The 21,940-nt window shown below is 38.8% G+C and overlaps 2 protein-coding genes across 2 annotated transcripts in view; one reads left to right on the top strand and one right to left on the bottom strand.

Annotated features, from left to right (window-relative positions):
* The window catches only part of LOC132197052 (autophagy-related protein 16-1), a 77,053-nt gene that overhangs the window by 2,510 nt on the left and 52,603 nt on the right, over positions 1-21,940 (top strand). The gene's annotated exons all lie outside the window — the stretch shown is intronic.
* LOC132197051 (uncharacterized) lies at positions 8-21,385 on the bottom strand. The gene is made up of 8 exons (XM_059620092.1): positions 21,244-21,385; positions 8,741-9,009; positions 6,724-6,925; positions 3,916-4,135; positions 3,337-3,764; positions 2,807-3,014; positions 2,028-2,303; positions 8-1,478 (listed from the first exon to the last, which is right to left on the bottom strand). The coding sequence occupies exons 2-8, from the start codon at positions 9,006-9,008 to the stop codon at positions 1,002-1,004; spliced, it is 2,079 nt and encodes a 692-aa protein (XP_059476075.1). The 5' UTR covers position 9,009; positions 21,244-21,385; the 3' UTR covers positions 8-1,001.

The raw sequence follows: 21,940 nt of genomic DNA, 5'->3' as shown, positions 1-21,940 counted from the left end.
CGTTTTTTTTTTTTTAAATATTTTTCTTTTTTATTAGCATCTTAGTTAGTAATATGAAACATAATTGGCGCATCACCTTGATACCATTTAGCAATCTTTCTCGTAAATCGCGATCCCTCTCAAAATGAACAGAAATGTTTTCACATTTTCTTTTTTTACACAAAATTCCACCTTTAAACACAATACTAGGTAACAATACAAGGCACCATTAGTTTTCCGTGTTCGTTGGACGATTCTTTCGGCAAGAATCGTCCAACAAAAGTTAGTAAAAATTAAAAGTCGTTTGAACAAACTCTAAAATTGCGACGGCCGAAGAGGTCTGGTTAGTCTTGTGGCCGCCGCAACGGCGAAAACAGACAAGAGAGACGTAAACTCAAAACTCGGGCCAAATACACTTTCACACGGTGCGTCTAATTCATCAAATTATGAATATTAAAATAGAAGAAGAAGTGCAACATCGGCAGCGTCAATAAATATGTATAAGAAAATAAAATACAATCACTCGATTTCGCAACTAATTAGTCCGTCTACGTCTGCAATTATCAATTTTCAGTCGGACACGTATAAATATTATCAGTATTTTTTGCCTTAATAAATTAGAAAAAAACACTTTTTGTATCAGTTGGACAGCAAATGATCCCTTTTGACTAACTAATTGTGTTAGTCGCCTTTTCTACAGGTTAATTTCAGTATAAGTCGTCAGTTAAATTTGTCAGAAAGTCTCATTGTGTGTAGGATACGGGAGGGTATTCTAAGGAAGCCTTAATAAATTAATTAATTAAGAGTTTAGAACATTATCTGATTCGAATGGAGAAACCTCCGTTCGAAAGGCACATTCTTTTAGATTTCATGCTGTCAGAATTGAAATTTGTTTCAGATAAGATTCAAAAGGGGAGAAATTTTTTTTCTTTCGATTTTAAAGAACCCAGACCGGTATTTTTAAAAATTCGCCGGTTTGGGTCTTTAATGACCGCGGGCAAGATGAATTATTTTAGTAAAATCTAAAATCTGCGGGCGTAGCCGGAGTCGTAGAGTTTGCCGAGGCTGTCGGTGCTGACCGCGTCTATCGACTTGGGGCCCCGCCGGGAGCGGACCATGACCCAGCTGGTGAGCAGCAGCACCTGCAGCATGACGAAGACGCCGCCGGCGATCAGGAAGCCGGCCAGGTTGTTGCACAGGCCGCCGAGCAGCAGGTCCGACTTGTCGACGGCGCCGTCCAGGGTCTTGTTGCCGGTCTGGCGCTCGAACTCGAAGGTGTCCGTGATGTGGATGGACTGGACCAGCAGGAGGTCGTTGGGGTTGCTGACCTCGTCGCTGCTGCGGCGTCTGCGGCGACGCCCGTAGCTCTTGACCGAGCCTTCGTCCTCCGAGTCGCAGATGACGGGCTCGCAGGTCGGCATGCAAGGGGTGACCAGGGCGCGGAACTGCACCGTTTCAGACGAGGGGAACTTGAACGCGTCGAAATTGGCCTTGAGCACCTGTTAAAGAAAAATATTTTTTGTTTAAAACGACTAATTTATTGAAAATTATTATTAAAATGATAATTAAAACAGGTTTTGAACAGTCAAATCAATATTTAATTTACTTTTTAATTCAATTTTACACTCAATTAAAATGAAAACTTAGCGATGAATGAATGAATAAAAATTACCCAGATTAAAATTTAAAAAAAAAAGATTATTAATATGATTTAATAAAAATCATTGAAACTGGACTTCAGACTAATTTATTCTCTAATTCATTAAAACTTGTTTCTAATGAAATTTAAAATTGGTTTTGAAATTAGCATTCCCCTCTTTTTTCAATTAAAATGGAAATTTTTAAATCCTAAAATTAGCAAAAAATCACAAAGATTATAATTGAAAAATCTTCCTTAATCTGAGATTATTTTTCAATTTTATTGGCAAATAGGAAAATTTTCAATTTAATCAACTTTAAAGGAAAGATTAAAACTTAATTTTGTCTTTTAAATTAAGTGATTTTAACTAAGTTTATCCAAATTTTTCCCGAAAATCTCTTTTTCTCACCTTGCCCATTTTATTCAAAGGTCCCATGATGAAGCTGTCAGTGGGGCAGCCGCGCTCATCGATCAGCTGAATTTCGGCTCCGTCCGCTCCGTCCATGGCGACTAAATCGCGCACAAAGATCTCGTAGGGGCTCTCGGGGTCCATGATGACGAATTGCAGGGCAAGAGGGTCTCCGACGCGAGCTTCGGGAAGTCCGGCGTTGACAGGCATGTCCGCCTCGGGGCGGGCAGGGTCGCGCAGCAGCTGCGCGTCAAAGTCCTCAGAAGTGACACGTTCCTGAAATTGTATAAATCTAATTAATTTGTTTATATTTAGTCGTTGAAGAATTATCAAAATAACCGTTAAAGATCACTTTGGTCAACAGAAAAATCTATGAATAATGTACGAGAAAATAAGTTCAATTCAAGGGAAAAACTTGCCTGGTTTTGTTAATTCACATAAAAATCTGTCTTAAAAAACTGCTATTCTTTTCTTGTTTTTTTTTTTTTTTTTTTGAAAATTTGTCAAAATTTAGCCATTTTATAAATATCAAAGTAGCGTTGGAATCAATAAAAAAAAATATAACTTTATTTCGTTTTTTTCCCAATAAGTTAATAATTTATCAGTGTAGATGCACTAAAACTTTTTTTTAAACGGGGATATTTTCAACATTTTTTAGTCAAATATGAGCAGCCATGATTGTATTTAACTCAAAATTGAAAGTTTGAAACATTTGGTAGGAGAGTCAAACTTATTTTTGACAGAGGTTTTTCACTAAATAAATGTTAAAATGCACTCACGGTGATTCGCATGGCGACGCTGGGAGAGTCGACAACAACCTCGTGGGTGAGTCCGGGTCCGTCGCCGGGTTCGGGATCCTGAACCTTGAGGTCGAGCTCGTTGGCGACGGTCATGTTGCTCAGGTCGTACTGGCAGCTGACGGCCAGGCCCAGGTCAGAGCTGGTCACGATGTTGGGGTGGTGCTGGATGACGACGGCGTTTCCGAACCTGCAAAGTTCACCGATCAATACACAAAGGTTCCCTTTCAACGCACCAAAATTCAAGAACATTGTTTGTATCTTTTCAATCCTAAGATGCTAAATAAAAAATACTATTGTTGGAAAAAAATCAAAATTGGTTCAATCAGGCGATCAAAAAAATGCAAAAACACTAAGAAATGGCTTCAGTTGCCTACTTTACAAATCTTTGATCGCTAGACTGATTCAATTTTGAATTTTTCAAAGCCAGTATTTTTTGCGTTGCATCTTAGAATTGAAAAGATTCAAATCATTCTACTGTCTTAAAAACCAATTATTGAAAATTAACGTACCTTCCAAGGCCCTCGCGCTTGACGTTGCACTCGATGTCGTCGTAGGGCATGCGCAGCTCGAACTCGAGGCTGCGGCTCACGTCCCTGGCGCACGAGTTGGGGCTGCCCTTGACGTAGACCTTTCCGTTGAAGAGTTTGGTCGTCTGGATTTTGGCCACCATGCCCGACGAGCGGCACTCGACGCTCACGTTGTAGCACGACCACAGCTCGTAGGTGTTGGCCTCGGGCACCATCAGGTAGGGGTCGCCGACGGAGCCGCCCAGGGTGGAGCGCGAGTGGTGCGACAGGCGGCACACGTTCTCGCCGGTGTCGCCAAAGTCGTAGCTGCGGCACTTGAACGGCGCCGCCAAACACAACTCGCGACACTCCTCCAGAGAGTCCACGTCCTGGTACACGGCGTCCACCGTCTTCAAAATCCGCCCGCCAACCTGAATATTAGAATAATTTGGTTATTCCTCAAATGAGAAATCTAAATTTATAATTCTGTTGAAAGTTTGAATTTCGGCCAAAAAGTCGATTTTATTTCTATTCTAATTCTTTTTGTAAGAAAGTCATTTAGAACAATTTTATTGTTCTTACCCTTCGGAAGTCGCACATCTTTGAGGGTTCGTCGACGCAGTTGTTCTCAAGATAATCGTAGTCCATGTCGAGTTCGATCTGCTCAGGGACGTCGTCCTCCTGCCTCTTCTTCTTCAAATTGACCGTTCCCGCCCTTTGGAAGGCGCCGGTTCCACTCAGGGTGATGCGGTCCATGTCGGAAAGGGCGCACTCGCCGGTGCCATTGTTGTAGTTGGCCGACCTGCAGACGAAAAGGAATAAATAAATCGTTTATTCGCCCACGAAACGGGTTTCGCCGGTACATATTTCGGCGGCCAAGAAAAGGACAATCGGCGGCCATTGAGGCTGATCGCGCGAGTTTGGCACGCAAGTCATTAACCCAGCAGCGAGCCAGTTTCCGCAATTTTGTCGCGCCCAACCTGCTTCTTCTTTTATGACTCACGCGTGCAACCCACGGCGATTCCAGTTATGTTCCACGCGTTACATAAGTTTATAAGAAGTCAGTCTTTAGGTCAAGAAAATAAACATATGCATGTGTGTGCGGAATCGCAGCGAGATGCAATTTCCTTCCTGCTCGCAAGTACCGTAAGATGTATTGAGGCTACAGTAATGAAATCAATTATAGTTGTATAATCGGCAACAATGCTGCTCGCCAAATTCATTGTTTCTATACACCCTAATTTCCGCCGCCGCGTGTGGTGCCGGCCTAGCCAAGACGCGATTTAACTGTAAACAAAAGAGAGGAATAAATTTCACGCTCATTCCTTCTCTTTTGTATGCTCACCGCGCACAGCTGCTTTCATGTTCGGCCGAAATGGTACGGCTTGGAATTCTCATTTTCAATTAATTTCGGCAAAGTGCTTCGTGAGATTGTCTGTTTAATTTCGTGCATGGGCCGCATGGAGCGAAAATAAAATCTTGAGAGCAAGAATTTAAAATTTACCAAAGTCTAAACGGCGTAAAGAGTGTTCCAAACTCAGATGTGCGATGGTTTAAAAATGTGTTTGAATCATTTGGTGCACCAAAAGTGGTATTTAATTTTTTTCATTTCTGTCAAAAGAATCGTTTTTTAAAAAGAAAATAAAACAAGATTATTATTAAAAAATGTGTTGATTCGGTGAAATTGCAGCTTTGGAAAACTCTACATTGGTTCGCTGAATTCCAGTTGGCAGACGTCGTAATTGAGTTAATAAAAGTTGAACAGATGCAAAAGCACTTTTCACATGTCATTCAAATTGTAAATTCTCAAATCACTGCACAAGCAAGTTTCCATGTTGAAAATTTCCCATTTCCTCGAATTAATGTTGAGGAACGATCGCCGTCAATTCCATAATTCGTCGTGACTCCCTGCCGGCCGCAAAAGTAAATCATTTCATCTCGCGCGCCTGTGTCATTACTTTGCTCACGCTTTTCTTGTTTCTAATATGAAATGTGTAGGCCATGACAGTGCACTGTTTGCGCTCACTTAATGATACACACGGGGGCTCCTGAATCACGAGATATGTTTTGACTGAAAACGTAAAATTACTCCAAATTATCGGTTTGGCGCGGCTTTTCTTGATAAATATTTATGTATTGAGAGATAAATTTAAAAAATTCTGTCAAATTGTCGCTGGCGGGTGTGATGCCGTTAAGAATTTGGCTCGCTCGCCAAAAAGGCCGATCGTTTTTTTTTTTTATTCCTTCAAACATGTGTCACTCGTGGGAGAATTTCAGAAGATCCAAAAAGAACTTATTTGTTCTGTGCGTATGTTTTAAAAACCGCAATTGATGATGTACACGTTTTATCTCTGCGCTTCATATTGCCGCGGCAATCAGGGCATTACCCCCCTGCCCGTATAAGGCACACCGGCGGCAAACTGGTATGTCTGCGCGAATTTCAGCTGACAACATCCGACCGTATTTTACTTAAATTTTGCCTTGACAGCCCGAATCGGTTTTTTATGATGCAAAAAAAGTTGGAAACTTTCAAGAACCGCTGTTCGCATTCAATTTCAAAACTTCTAGAATTTTTATTGCGGTCAAGCGAATTTAAATATTACTGCTTTACAGCTTCGATAAATTAATTCATTCAGAGAGATTTAAAATTAAGACTTCTTTGGTCATTCTGGAATTTACAAAATTCATTATAGAAGATCTCAAACAAGAAATGATTTTCATTTTCAATTTCTTTGCAAATTTTTTTCTAATTCTATAACAGTAAAATTTGCATTCAACAAATCAAGGTTACTTTTATTAAATCTACTGCGGGCTTCAATGAATGATAAATACTAAAAGTGGAGCTGTATGGAAAAATAATTACTAACTCGAACACAATTAGCGATAATGAATGAAAGCTGTTGCGAAAAATGTGGCGCAAACTGTGATGCTGGCGGAAATCAATAAAAATTTCCGCATCCATTTAGAAACCGAGTTTCAATTAAATGTGCCGATATTGCAGTTTTTTTTTAAATTTCACTCCGCCAGCGGATTTTAAATGTTTGCAGAATTTTTATTGGCACTTTAATAAAAATGCAGAGCAGGTTTGCCCCAAGCTGAATTTTTCATGCTTGGCAAAAACCAACTTTAACGACGTGAGATTTTGCCACCATTGCATCTGTCTGACGAGCCTATAAATTTAATCAGACTGATGAAAAAAAAACCGCATTGAATAATTCATTCAACTAACTCTGCTCGAATTAAATTTGATAAAATCGCCTTCTCATGAATTAAAAGTGCGCCGAGTAATTGCGACTTGTTTTTTTGTCAACAAAGCGTGCCTTTATTGCGGTTGAAGTAAATTGCAAATCACTCATCGTGTGATTTAATTAATAATTTTTTGAGACGTACCTGCAGGGGAACTCGCGCTCTCCGAGACAGAGCTCGAGGCACTCTTGGCGCGAGGAGGCCGTGTGGGTCGCCCTGGTGTAGCCCTTAAGGGTGTACCCTGGCACCCTGTCAAAGCACCACGCCCTTTCGCAGGGCTTCACCATGAAACAGCTCTTCTGGGCGTAGATCGTGAACACAGGGAACTGCGACGAACTCAGAGCCTCTGCAAGACAATTTATTATTAAATAATATTATATTTTAAATGAACAACAACAATTTAAAAAATTTAAATTTTCATGATTACTTTCAACCGTCGCACAAGAAAATTCTAAATAAATAGAAAAACAGAAAATAATGTTTGAATAAAATTATTTCTTCTCATCTTTGTATACCCTTTGGTTATGTAAAAATTGGAAACGAAGGGCAATAAAAGGGATAAATTTATTCTCGTGGTTTTAGCATCGAAATTCTGGAGGCTATTTTGAATGCCACTCATCATTAAGCATGTGCTCGCGGTAATTAATACCCCTGGTCGCATCTCCCGCTACGTTTCGGTTTTATAATTGTGCCGCGGGTGGTGCAGCAGCGCGAATGCATCTCAAATTACGGTGCGCAGACAAGTCTCTAAATCAAAACACGAGAGCGCCTTAATCCCCGAAAAAGAATTGAATGAAAAATTGCCGCCAACAGACCCTGCGGACGGGCAAGGAAAATAGGAGATTAAATAACGGCGAAGCATCTAATTTTAAGATGAAAAATGCAAATGGCAAGAAAAAAAACTGATTGTTCTTTGTTTGGTTTAAATTTGGTCTTGAATGAACTTGTCAAGTCCGATGAATCGCTGCAATTTATTTATCCAAAAGATTCGCTCGTCTCGTGATCCTTCAGCGTTGTATTCGAATCTGCATTTAGCATTTAGTTTGCTCAATTAAAGCCGACGGGCATCGCGCCGCGGATGAATGCTTATTTGAGCGCGTCCGGCAAAGCATGTAATGCCGATTTGAATGCACCAGCCGAGCGTGTCCGTCTGCGTGCAAAACAAACACACTTGAGACGACTCAATTATTTGGTTTGCCGCGGCACCTGAATACCCACCCTTGTTAAAATAATGCACGAAAATTCCTCGGGTTGAGAAGATTTATTTATTTTTAGGAGGAAAAATGAAAAATACATTTTCTCGGATCGATTTCACTTTAAATAAAAACCGATTAACTCCTCATTAGTATGCGAAAACCAGTTAGTGCGTTTACCATTTCTGTAATTTAAGACGAGATGTTGAAAAAAAATTGACCTTATCCCGTCCTCTGTGCTTGGCTGTCGAAATGTCAACATTTGTCTTGTCTGCGCGGCAGGCAATGCGTTTACTGTTGCGCGCTCATTGTTTGCCGGGCTTAGAGAAATATTTGCTTGTTGCGATCGGCGGCGTTTTCCTGGAAACGCGCACCTGACAACTGCACGTCTGCTACAAATGCATATATTGATGCTGCTGCCAGTCTCACGAAAGAGCGGCAACAAATTGGAAATATAACTGACAAAGAAAACTTGTATTTTGTATAAAAAAGCTTTAAAGAGACGCGTCGCGAGAGATGCAGTTAATTTTCATCTTAAACTCTGAGAAAAAGTATCAACTCCGATTTGTTTCATTGAAAACGATTAAATCTATATTAAAGCCGTTAATAATGAGCTTCCTTTATCGTAAAATCTAAAGTGATGTAATCTTTTACAAATCCTTTAGCTGCAAAACGAAATATTGAAGTTCTAGGCATCTTTTATGCTTTAAAAATGTTAATATTATTACATTTCAAACCAGCGATTTAATTAAATTAAATGCGTGGTTTTTGAAATTTTAAAAAAATTATTAATAATTGAACTGAATAATGAGTATAAATTGATTCAAAAATTCCTTTTTATAATTTTTTTTTTCAAAACCTGATTTATTTTTATGATCTTCAAAAAATTACCCTGCTAAGAAGCTAGTTTTTATATAATTTATTTATTTTTGAATGGCATAATTGAGGAGAGTGAGTTAGATTTTTACCTGGTTGCTGATCGGCAGTGCTGGAGAAAAGGACGCAAAGGCCGGTCTCGTAGTTGACCGCCTTGCACTGCTCGTTAGTCTGGCAAGCCTCGAGGCAGTCGGTGAGCATCAGGGTGCCTGGGATCGAGTCCAGGAGGTCCTTTGGGGAGGAATAAACGTAGCCCGTGATCATTTCGAAGCCGATCATGTCGGGGTCGCAGTTGTCCTGCTGGGCCAGCACCGAGCCCACTATCACAAAGATGCAAACTAATGCTCCTCTGGGAACCATCCTGAAACAAAACAAGCAGCAATTTTAGTTTAAAAACAAAAATTACATGAGCAATTTAGTGTTTAAGAGCCGGGCCCGATCAAATTATGAAATATTGCAAATTTTCCATCATGATTAAATTATTACTCATTAAAAATTATGGTGGGTTCAAGTACCTGTTTCTGAGCCTGACAAGTTGGCAATTATAAGGGCCATAAAATTGTTGGAGCCACGCACAAAAAGCGGGAGATAAAAATCTCGTTGCCGCAGAGGAAAAAACAACACTTTCGGGCTCATAATTGAAACGAGAAACCGTACACGCATATAATTGCGCTTAATTTCGCCTAATTTGCCTACGGAGGAAGAAACCGAAACTGTTGTTTTCTATTTTGGCGCCGGCGATAAAGATCACAGAGTCGTGCATCGAATTATGGGAGTTTTTTTTTCCAACCAAAGACGCACAACAGCATAACGTGACTTTTTCATTCCGAGGTTCTTCTCTTCTTTTTTTCTCTCTGCCTCGTTTTGAGAGTAAATTACTGCTTGTTGACGCACATTATAAATGGCCCTCCAATAAATTAAATTACACGATTTTGGAGGAAATTGTTGCACTTAAAAGAAAATTAATCAGAAACACTTTGCAATTAAATTTTGAAGAGGTTCTTTCATTCACCTCGCCTGCTTTAAATTTTTACAACCTTCTCCTTTTAACAACTTTCCATTTCATCCTTTCCTCAATTACCTGCTCGTAAGTACCCTTGGCGAGTTAAACAATTAGCAGGTTTGGAAAATAAATTTGCACTCTTGGCTAAAGTAATCTCGTTCGGAGCGTGAAAGAGCGGAATTGTTTGGGTCTGTGAGAGGAAAAAGGAACCAGCTGATGTTCACGCCGATGTTACGCTGCTGAGCTCCTCCAAAGCACAAAGCTCTGCGGAGGCCTTCCTAGTCATGCTAGGCCGCGCAGCCATGCATTCGTGATCACATTCGAACAAATGTGTCCTAAAGACACCAAGTCCAATGACTTTTTTTCGGCTTTTTCTACATCTCAACGGACAATGCGCCCGGCCGGCCGGCCGGCCTTCCTAGCTGGGAAAATTCATCCGAACGCTGCTTTTCAATCGCGCACCAATTCTTTGGTGTGTGTGCAAACGCTGGAAAATTACAATGAAATTAAATTCTGCAGCCCATGAATTGCACGTTCGGACCGAGAGCTATGCTCAATTTGATTCATTCAAATTGTCAGAAGTTTACTTCATAAATCACAATTATAATACCAAGCTTTGAAAGGGAAGTTCTAATAGAGCTCATGAAATATATTGAAAAAAGTTGTCGCTTTTATTTTAAATTTCAGTTCAAAATAAAAGTTTCTGTACATATTGCAATGTCTCTCTAAGAAAAAAAAATGAAACTTGAAAACTGAAGTTTTTATTAAAATAAAATCTTTTATATCTAGATCAAATTATAATTTTTTTTTGTCAAATGGCCATTCTTGTGTGAGACAGAAGCCAAAAAAGAATGCATCTATAACAGTACGTCTGGTGCAATCCATCAATCGCCGGCGTCACTAATGCACAATATAACCGTCGATTAATCACCGCCTTAATAACATCATCACCTCTCTTTTTGTCCGCCTTTCTTTGTTGTTATATAAAAATAATACGCGGAGCAAAAAGTGCGGGTCGCATTTTCGAGCCACGTGATCGCGGCGAACGCACATTTGTGTGTGCGTGGAAATGAAAACCGCTACACACGAGTGCAAAGAAAGGAAGAAGAGGTGCAGTCAATGCACCTCATCGATTCGTACAATACGCAGCAGACTGTGAATTCTTGTGGCTTTCAATTAAAAGCAAAAGCTTCGTCGATTGCAAAAAAAGACCCGATCTATTTAAATGGTAATTTTTCCCTTACTTTAGCATTGTTTGTAGATATAAAATCTAGAAGAAACTGAACTGAATTTTTGAAGTTTAATATTGTTTTCAAAGTTGGCCCGACCAAAATTGATAAAAATTTCACCAAAACTTTCAATTTATCGTAAGAAGGAATAATAAAATCGATAGGTCAGTCAACATAAAAAAATTTCATTGATCTTATTGAGAAGTTTTAATTCCAATTTAGGTATCATAAGCTCCTCATCAAAGAAGGAGATGAAATATTCGAAGCATTTTCGCCCGTTCTTCGTTAACAAGAATTTCGCGATTGGCAATTAATTTTTCAACGGATCTGTCGAAATAATAATTAAGACGAAACTTGGCAAACAAGAGAGGCCCATTAAAAAAATTCAATCATCACCAAAAACCGATGCCAATTTAGTGGGAATCAAAAACAAACCCGAGGCGGGAAAGAAATTATTTAATGCACGTCTAGAATTTTTGCTGCGTGACCTGTTCATTAGAAAAGAAAGAAGGAAATTTGGCTCTTTTTGTGCGCTTCTAATTACGCCGTGCGTGCAGCTAATTCCAGAGTCGAAGAGAAAAAAAACTGCCTCCCGAAGAGAATAATGAGCGGTTCCTGCAGATGGACCAAGTCTCTCTCTACCTTGGAGGGCGTCAAACTGTGACGGCTTTTATTAGCATATAATTATTTGTATGCCGAAATGAACATGTTGGATAAATACAAATCGAGAGTGGAATGGAATAAAAAAAAGCACGTGGACATAATTGCAAGCGAAAAAGGAGAACGCTGAGATGACCCTGAGATTAAATACACTCATGTGAGCAGAGAGAAAGGTCGAGAGGTGAATGAATTCAGGCGAATTTTCAGCATTCATTTTATCATATATTGACGTGCACATCAGCCATTAAGGAAGAATGCAGAGAACGAAATATGGGAATTTAATTTTATACTGTAATTAAAAAGCGTAGATAAGCAAAGGCGGTGTTTATATTTTCCCTAAAAACAGGCAATTTGTCAAAATTTTGTACTAAATCGTGACTGTTTGTTTTTTGTTTTTAATAATAAAAAAAACTTACATTTATTCTTTTTTATAGAAATTCATCAAGTGTCTTTGAACCTCTCCTTCTATTTATACAAAGGTGCAAATTCAAACTGCAACACGCCTTGCGGAGACAAAACGGTCGTCAACGCAAATAAGGAAAGTCGAGACGGAGGAAAACCAAAGCAATTTTTACTGAGAACAAGTTGATAGAAATAAATTATGCTACCCTCTTAAGAGAGCTATTAATTTCCGAGATAAAACGAGGCCAAAAGGCTAAGGCGGATAACTGGACGCTTCTTCTTCCGATCTTTGCGTCTTGCAATTGCGACAAAGCCTAATGGAGCAAATAAAACGGTTGTTCAAGAAAATGATTCCGCTGTCGGTGCTTTAATTTCAATTAGAGTGCGAGGAGGAAGTGCCCCCATTCCTCACCTTTGTCGCCTTCGGTGTGCCGCACAATTGCATAACTGTCAAGTTCTCAGAGCGATTAAGCGCATTTAGACGCGTGTTTTGTATTTTTTCCTCCGCTCATTACTTGGTGATTTACGGCGCGGGCGAACAAAAACGTTTCCCACACTCTCCGGCGAAAGGAAAATATTTGTTCGAATCTGCTAATTTATATACTAAATAAGGTCGTTCATCAGCAGGTGAGTTGTGCGGTGTTTGATTTTGGCGAACGCTCGCTCGTCGCTCCCACACAACCGACGGCGCGCGCGTTGAAAGGTCAAGAGCAGACCTCAGGCGGATATGCCCTTTTTTGTATAATGGATAAAGATCGTTTGCAGAATATTTACAAGCAACGCGTGTTAATTCATCAAATTCTGAGGTTAATATTCGATCTATAATTCAAGCTCTTTAAATTGGAAATTCTGGTTTCTTGTAAATAATTAATTAGTTTAAAATGATTAAAGTTACTTTAATTTGGTTGACATTTATTGATTAATTAAAAGATATTTTTTAAATATTTCTTTTTCTGTTAAATAAATAATAATTTTATTAAACATTTAATTGAAATCATCAGCAGTGTTTCAATTAATAATTTATTTATACCACGAAAAAATTGAAGGATTAATTCTGGCGTTGGTTAAATCAACTTGTTTTCTTTGTCAAAGAAACGTTTTATGTCAAGAAACAGAACCGTTTTGAATAAAACAAATTTCAATCAATGTTTTTGTCCGCTTTACAATTTGACTCAACATGCCAGTTCTCACTTTTTTGCCATTTTTGTAATTCCCAAAGCTGTCTGTCGTTGTTGTTGTTATCCTTTTATTTGCCCACATTCATTCACAACGGGAGAGCACGTGCAATTTGTGTGCGCTTTTTTTCCCTTCATCCGACCGCAATTATTGCCCTCTCTAGCTTTTCTCGTTGACAGCTACCGTAATTGAGACACGGAAAAACAAGCGAAACTTTTCATATAAATAAAATTCGCATTGCGGCTGGTGTCGTTTCTCGGAAATTGAGACATCATTATACACAAAACGCGGAAACGCCTCCCGCTGTGGCCGACCCGAAGAAAGGTGCGTGACCTTTTGAAAAAAAAATATATATCCACCCACCTTTTAAACACTCATAAATGTGTCACCCGGAGAGAGACTAATTGCCATGAACTTGACACTCGGGCGGACTGAGTAATTATGTAAACTCCTTCAAATATGCAAATTATCGTCGCCAACAGGTTTTCCTTCAAAGCTGTTGTTCTTCAAATGAGCACAAAAAGTGGAGGAAATCGAGCTTTAACTTCTGTGGGAATTAAAATCTAAGCGACGCCGTTACTTTTTGAATTATAAGTAATCGGTAGCATTGCAGTAATTTTTATGTATTTTCCCAGCCCAAGTGACCGATCTTGATTTTTTAATGAGGCGATTTGTATTCCCCAGAAAGAAATGTTGTTCGGCAACTTTTAGTACTAAAGGTGCTTCTGGCGATCGCTCCTTGGCGTGAACTTTCAATCAAAACGGAAGATGCAGAAATTATTTATTAATTGCTGCGCGTTTGTGAGTGTGTGTGTGTGTGTGTGTGTGTGGGTGACCTCAAGACTCCTAAAGACGTGATCCTTTTCATCTGATAGACTCGGGCACGCTTTAATTAAACCGCCTATTCAAGCGAGGTGCCGCTTTAATTGGCTCTGTTTGTTTAAAATTTATTTGTCCGCGCGTTGATATTAATTAATGAACGACTTTATCAGTAAAAATGAAAAATTTCCCAGAGAAAAAGTTAAAAAGTAACGGATTTGCAGAGGTTTTTGCGCGTGAGGTTTGTCGAACCTGCTCACACCAGCTGTCAAAATAAGTTTGGGATAAAAATCGTGTTCCGCCTCAATGAATGCAGCGATTCATGACATATTTTTCTCTGAAGGTGTAAATCATTATAAATATATAAAGTTTGCAATATTCCTCTGATTATTTTGATGGGAGAAAAAACTGTGTCTACAGAGCTTGTTTTTCTCTTCAAAATGGTTTGTTCAGTTTGTTTGCTTTTCTTGTCTGGACATTGTGTCGGTGTTTTTCTCGCTCTTTACTCTCGACTTTTTTCTTGGCTGGCCTCAAACAATAATCGACTCGGTGCGGCATTAATTCTGCCCAAGGACACGCGAAAAGAAGTTTAGCAAAAGCAGCGTCGGTCGCTTCAATGAGAGGTTGCGATTCTTGTGTGGTTTTGCTCGTCGTTTTCAATAGGGACGCGCGCCACAATGGCTACTTACTGGAAGGGCATTATGTCCTGCAGATGCGCCCGTGATTTGCACATTTCCACCCAAAACACGGCTCTTTTCACTTTCGGAAACCGGCTGCGAGTACAAATCTCCATTCTTGCATGTGGTTTTCCATTCTTTTTGTCCTATAATTCCAAAATCGAGAGGATTATCTTCGCTTTGAGAGTTATCAAGGCTAATTTCGTCTCATCATTGCGTTTAATTTAAATGAATTTTGGTGACTTTTGCTGAAACTAAAAGCAAGTTCAACGACCGAATATTGTGCATGGGAAATGAAGAGGAATTCTGCAAGTGAAATTAAGATACTGCGTGTAAATCCACAGCAGGTTTTCCTTCCTTGTGTTATTCACACACACACGTTTTTACGGTAATTACAATGATATATTCTTGGCTGGCGCCTCGAGAGTGCATAACAGTAATGATGATGACACATTTTGTCAGATCATCTACTCGAATGCGGGCTCATTAATTTCAAATTTCGCGCGTTAATAAGTGGATGATGCGACATGTTTCGCCGCCTATAATTTGACGGACGCCATGTGGATTGATTTTTTTATATATCGACGAAATAACTGCGGGAGTGCATTATTTTGTGTGTTTCCTCGAGTAGCGGGATATCGAAAGCATTTCCCGAACTCCATTCATCCAGCACGGCCGAGAGCAGTTTCCGCACAAAACCAGCAGGAATCTCGCTCAAGAGGGCAAAAAATCAAACAATTTCGATTCACCTGCTCTTATCAATCAAGCGGAGACCGATCATTTCTTTCTTGTTAATTATAAAAGAAAAGATGCGAGGTGACCCGTGCTTAATTAAACCATTTTCCACGCCAGTTTGTTTCAATAAATTTTCCAAAAAAAAACCGTAATAGCTTGTTATTTAATCGAAAGAAATAAATGCTCTTATTCGCTAACAGGAGAATTCCATTTGTTTAAAAGAAATCGCATAACATTTTCCCACAGCATAAAATTCCAAACCATTAAAATTTGTTAAACACAATTCAAGCATTTCTCGCCGTTAATTTCTAAACAATGGATTGTGTCGTTAAATGAATTTAATCGGAGTTATTTTGGAAAAGAATTTGCAGGGATTGATGACCATTAATTTATCTACATGCGTGCAGTGCTGCTTTTTGCTTCTTCAGACAGTACAGTTCACTTATTTCTCTTGCTAGTTCATCGGCTTTTCGTCCGAAAGGGGAAAAAATCTCAAACTTGCAGACGTTTATTTATATACCGAGGCTGATTATCTTGCGATGAAAACTGGCCTGATGAGACCGCACCTGTCAACCTCTCGTTGAATTAATCTCGCTGGCTAACAGTTGTACCGAGAGAGAGGAAATTGCTTTAATTGAATGTAATTATTTCAGGGCTGGGCATGCGTTTTCTTGATCTAAACGCCGTTTACCAGATAAATAATTTAGACTTTATATGGACAAGATGAAATGAATCCTTTCAAGTGGAAGTGACTGAAACATGCACTGCGTTGCAAAAAATTGAATTAATTTCTTCGAACAAGCCAGCATGGCGGCTGAGCTGAAAGATAAATTTAATTTTAATTTCAAGTGAATATTTTGACAGAAAAGATTGACACTGTAAGGAATGATAGGAGCCAAAAATGATAATTAACTTTATAATACTAAATAATTAGAATTAACTTTTTAAATTCTGACGATTTAACAAAAGAAATGGAAAAAAATTATAAATATCTTTTCAAAGAATTACAATTAATTATGTTTGCCAATGAACTTATTCCAGATTATAAATAGCTCTGCACGTTCCAAATAAAAAATAACCGTGTTTACAAAAACCTTGGAGCAAACCTCAAAATGAGCCATCAACAAACCGCACCCAAATTTCACACTTTTCTTCGTGCACTCCTCCTTTCATTCTTAACGAAGCGGCGCGAATTTTATTCCTTTCGCACTCTCTTCGCCCCACGCCATAATTTATGAGCTGTTGGCAATCCCAGAGATAATTGTAACGATAAACAGCAGAAATTGCTCTTGTTGTATCAATCAGGCGAGAGGAATCTTGTAATTTACCTCAGCAGCGGCTCCCGTTTCAATACATTTTTATTGCACGAGGCTGACGTATTTATTAAAACTGTCCCTTGTGACGATTTTCCGTTAACTCGCTGGACATGCTCGAACCTTGTTGCAGCCGAGATAAAGAGCAAAACGTCTTTATCAGCCGCGCCATTAATTACCTCCTTCGCCTCTTGCAAGGAGCGATCTGCGGCTCGATAAGGCAGCTTCGATTAACTGAGAATAAAATGTTGCTTGGAATAATTTTCGCGAATCAAGATCTAGAATTAAATTTGAAATTGTGTAGGCGGGACTCGTGACTCGCAGATTTTGACTTTTCAAAAACTAAGACTTTTTAATAAGCTTTCAAGCAAAGTTCATTGACTCGAAAGACCAGCACTCGCATTTTTGTTTCAAAATATTTTGAAATTATCAAAATCTGCTGAATTTTTCAAATACAACGACAATTGAATGTAAACAATGTGATGTTATAATTTGGACAAATAATTAAATTAATATATTTAAAATAAATTCAAATTGAATTGCAAATATTTTTTGTTTCAGTATATAATGTCTAGATTTTGCCGTCATTCATCTAATTTGAGCTTGATACGAATTTAATAGTTTTTTCTAAGAAAATTGGCTTTTCCAGAAAAATAACACTGCAAATTCACTCGCGCCGGTCGGCAGTCCCGAAAAGGAAAGGAGAGAGACGCGTGGAATTATCTCGCGCGCCATCCTAATAAACGAATTCCACGCGCACAAAGCGCGGCGTCACTTTTCTTCTTAACTCTCAAATCGGTGGCGCAGCAATTTTTGTGTTCAGCGCGCGTGTTTTTACATCCAAAGCATTCCTCGCCACCGTTCGGAGAGCAGAGGTGATTTCGCGACTTGATTGCACACAACGAAAAGAAGCTCCGCACACACGTTTTCCTACATTATTTTCGTATCGCGCCATCGGCAAACAATGGCCACGAGAAAAAGCTGCTCTTTTTACCCGAATGGACCACCTGCATTATCCTGCACTTCTCTTTCTCTCTTTCTCATAACTCTATTACGAATGATTTATCGGTTATTACAAAAGCTCAACTTCCTCCCGCTCTTTTGTGCAGAAATTCCGCTCGCGGCTCCTCATACATATATAATTTAAATTTATCAAGACAAGAAGAAGAAGAAGTGCAGCTACTGAAAAACAATGGGGGCCACGTTGCATTTTTCTTCCGACTCGGCGGATATTCATCAGAACGTACTTCTCAAGGATCTTCCATATCGGTGGCCATCGACCTTCTGTAGTGTGGTCAGGTCTGCCGAGATTAAAACGCACGACTTTATCTTTTTCAAAAGTCTCACTCGGAGGAATCGTAAAAATGCATTTCCAGAGTGTTAATCATCTCTTGGAAATTAACGAAAAGAGAAATAGTTCAAGAGGAAACCGTAAATCAGGTCTCATCAATCAAAAAATATGACTGTTTTTTTGTTTTGACATGAAACGGCGCCGTCTTAAGTGCAAAAATCTCATTTCTCAAGATCAGCTGGAAGATGAAGACGTTTTTGTTACCCAACAAAGCAATTTGTTACAAATTCCTCAAACATCTTCCTCGTCAGAATTGTTTCACAAAAGTATCGGTGCATTTTTTATTTGAATTAACTCACCAGTTGTGTGATTCAATATCATTGGTTCTTAGAATCATCTTTTCAATCCTAGATTCAGAATTAGAAACACTGACGTTGGAAAAATCAAAATTGGTTCAGTCAGGCGACGAAAGAATTGCAAAAACTCCAAGAATTGCCTAATTTACAAATCTTTGATCACCATTCTTGGACATATTTTTCCAAACGCCAGCATTCTTAATTTTGAATCTAGGATTGAAAAGATACAATCATTCTTAAGTGAATTTTAATAAAATGTGTTTTAAAAACTGAATTTTATGATGATATTGTTTCGTTTGCGGCAGAACGAATGGCTGCACGTATCGCCTGACTTGCGTTTCTCAGCACATACGAGTTTCACCACTATGCGCTGTGCGGTAACGGATCTAACTCTAGTTTTTCAGCCACTGTGCAGCCACTTTTTGTGCTCGCGCCGCAAAGCCCTTTGAAGGAAAACTCGCGATTTTATTATAGCTTCCCTATCAATTCCGAACCCGTTCCATTGCGCCGCTTAACTACAATAATGGCCACGGAAATAGGTGTGAAATGTTGTTAATTTTGCGGTCAAAATGGTAATAATTTTTTTCTTCTTTCAAAATGCACTTTTCTTGGCATTGGCCCGAGGAAACAGATGCGAGTGTGAATTACGTTTTAGTTGGAAATTCTCAAAGCCTGGAGATTTGTGCGGTCGTAAAGCAAGCGGCTTTTTGAATTATTTTACTTACTCTCCGTAAATAAGGCAGCATCGTCGCGCAATCACGAGGTAATAACAGTCGCTTTATATGAAAAACATACTGGCCGCGCGGTACTTATGCCGGAGCCAGGCCGTATTTCTTGTTTTGCTTCCTGTTTGTCCGACGAAATGCATGTAATTTTCGCATCCTCCGAACGCAAGCGTGATCGAATTTGTTCAATTTGATTTATTGCTTTTGCATCAGAGATAAAAAAAAGTAGTGAATATTCCTGATCGAAAACTCAAGATGAAACGTAAATTAGCATTTTTCAAAAGAAATTTTATGTGGATTCAAAAACTGAGCGAGATAGCCGATGCCCGGCAAACGAATTGAATGTACAAATAAACGTTTAATTGGAAACTTAATTTTAAATAATTTTTTCCAAAATCTAAACAAACGGCAACACAATTTTGTCTTTTGAAAGCTAAAAAACAGATTTGTTTGGGAACAGAAATCCTAATCTGTATTTAACAAATTCAGATTTCCAATAAAAATTTGAGATTTTGACATTTAAATTAGTTTTCCGAGCATTGGTTTTCCCACTCAGTTTTTGAATGCACATTAAATTTCTCTTGAAAAATCAATTAGGAAACTGGTATTCATGTAACAACAAAAACACAAATAATTAGAAGTGATTAGAAGTTGCTCTAAACTTGTTTCATCAAGATAAAAAAATTCCTTTATAAACCTACAAATTTTCCATGAACTTTACAGGTTTCTTTTAAAAGTCTTTTCAAATTTGGCCAATCTAGATAGGTTTGCACTTCCTTTCCAAAACAATTATTTAAAACATTTTTTTGAAAGAAAGGAAGCGTGAAATGATTTGTGTGTCGTCGTCGTCATGCAGGGTGACTTGTGAACGTTTTTGTCTCTTTTTTTTCGGCGACAAAATATGTACACAAGAGAAAAATTGAAACAAATCACGTGCATGGGAAATTCCATTCATATGCAAATCGTATTGGATGTGCTTGTCCTCACTTAACCTCCGATGCGACTCGCAGATTGAATTTCTTTCCTTAGAGGTGTGTGAAGAACATCGGTATTGAAACTTGTTCTCCGCGATTTGCATTGCGGGGGACGCGAGGAGGAAAAGCAGGAGGTGTTGCAAGGTCGCGCGCAATTTTAACACAATGCACTTGAAAATGGAAATGAGAGTGACATCACCATTTATTTCATTAAAGGGACTCTCGTCGGTTGAAGAGGCGATCGCAGAGATAAAAAAATAAAACTTGTTCACTCTTGGCTGCTTTTTCGTTTAATTGCCGCGCATTGTGTTTGTTCTCACAACTTTGACACTGCGAGTTGGTTGGATTTGTTGACCCCAGTAGAATGGCAAACTCAATTAATAAGGTGCAAAATGATTTCTGCACACAACTCCAGGAAAGGACAAAATTTGCTCAAGAGTTAGCGGGTAAAGTTTAGTGCCCCCTGTCGATGGCAAAACACATCTTAAATTAGAGAAGTTATTTATCTTCCCAATTTAGGAGGAAATCACCAAGAATTCGGGCTTTCTTTGTGTGTGCAGGAATGAGCAGCGGGAGTTGCCAATTTTTTCTCTCCCAGGCTAATGAAAATGTCAATCACGAAATGTAGAGAAGCGATCATAATAATATTCCGTGCACAGCTTTTTTATTTCTTTTCTTTATACGCAGGGAGAACTAATTGGCCTGCATGGCATGCTTCGGAGCTGAATTCCCAAGCGTATGTCGGAGGAAGTCGTTATGCCTGCGCAAAATTAATTATCTATGCCCCACAAGTTTCGAGCCTTGTGTTTTTTTTCCAGCGAAATATATAAATTTTCTTTTGTGCAAAAGTCGCGGCCTTGAGACGCATTTACTACAGGGTAAAAATAAATAAAAATAAAAACGTCTAGACTTTTTGTTAGGGACGAAATTTTCAGGTGGTTCGAAGCACCTTTTGCGCAACTGCTGATAAAGAAGAAATTCTTTTGCGTCTTCAACGGAGACTTTAACACTTAAAAAAGAATTGATTCTTTTAAATTTAAATTACAATGTTTGCTTCATTCAAACTGACAGGTTTTAATTGAAATTATAACTTAACCCTAGCAGAATCAATAAATCTTCCAATTTAAAAACCATCTTTTAGAATTATAATAAATTCTGCTGGTCCGAGGCAATTTAATTTCATTGATAAATCATTTATATTATCCTTGTACGTAATCAACAAAATATGGACTCACTTGTGTCTGTGTGTGCGATGAGGTTTGTTGTGAGTGTGTTTTTCGCTCCTCGCCGGCACCACCAGCAGACGAAGGCAGGTGCACTGATCTCAGGTAGGCCGCTGGCAGAAGACTGAACCTGACTCGGTACCTGAGCCCGGGCAAAGCAGCAACTGTACTCTGCATGCGTGCGGGAGGGGGGGGGGAAGGACTCGATGGATGTTGACTCCGAGACCGGCTTTGCTCATTCTTGCCCCTCGAGACATTCTGCCCCGTTTTTTCCAACACCGCGTCTCATTGGTTTGCTGAAATTTCAGTTGGGGATGTACCTGGAATTTTATTCAAATTGGCTGAAGGTGAGGTGGGGTTTGATTTGAAAAGGATTGTTAATCAGGATTTGATGCAAATTTCGTCAATAGAAAATCAAATATTATAAAAATATTGTGAACTTGTGTATTATTTGATGACAGTTTAAAAATTGTTCTGGTTCACTTTTTATTTGAATTTTATTAAGAGGAGTGTAAAATGGGCGAATTCTCTACTTTTTATACTGAAACTAAATGAAAAAAATAATTAAAATTTTGGCATTATTCAAAAATTTTCGTAAAAAAAAAAACAAGATCTTTATTGCAACTCTTTACATTTTGTTTGTGTGTTTTCCAGATTTATTTTAATATATTCAAATTATTTTTTTTCTCAAAAGCATGTTACAATTGAT

Source organism: Neocloeon triangulifer, unplaced genomic scaffold, assembly GCF_031216515.1.
Source record: "Neocloeon triangulifer isolate White Clay Creek 2 clone unplaced genomic scaffold, ASM3121651v1 ptg000012l, whole genome shotgun sequence".
In the NCBI taxonomy this organism is placed as follows: Eukaryota; Metazoa; Arthropoda; class Insecta; order Ephemeroptera; family Baetidae; genus Neocloeon; species Neocloeon triangulifer.
This window is presented reverse-complemented; position numbering and strand designations above follow the sequence as displayed.

Excerpts from the sequence above, each read along its gene's own strand:
- LOC132197051 (XM_059620092.1), bottom strand. The coding sequence starts at position 9,008 with ATGGTTCCCAGAGGAGCATTAGTTTGCATCTTTGTGATAGTGGGCTCG. Across the intron at positions 3,765-3,915 it reads AGATGTGCGACTTCCGAAGG|GTTGGCGGGCGGATTTTGAA; the intron begins GTAAGAACAATA and ends TCTAATATTCAG. Across the intron at positions 2,304-2,806 it reads GCGTCGCCATGCGAATCACC|GAACGTGTCACTTCTGAGGA; the intron begins GTGAGTGCATTT and ends ATACAATTTCAG.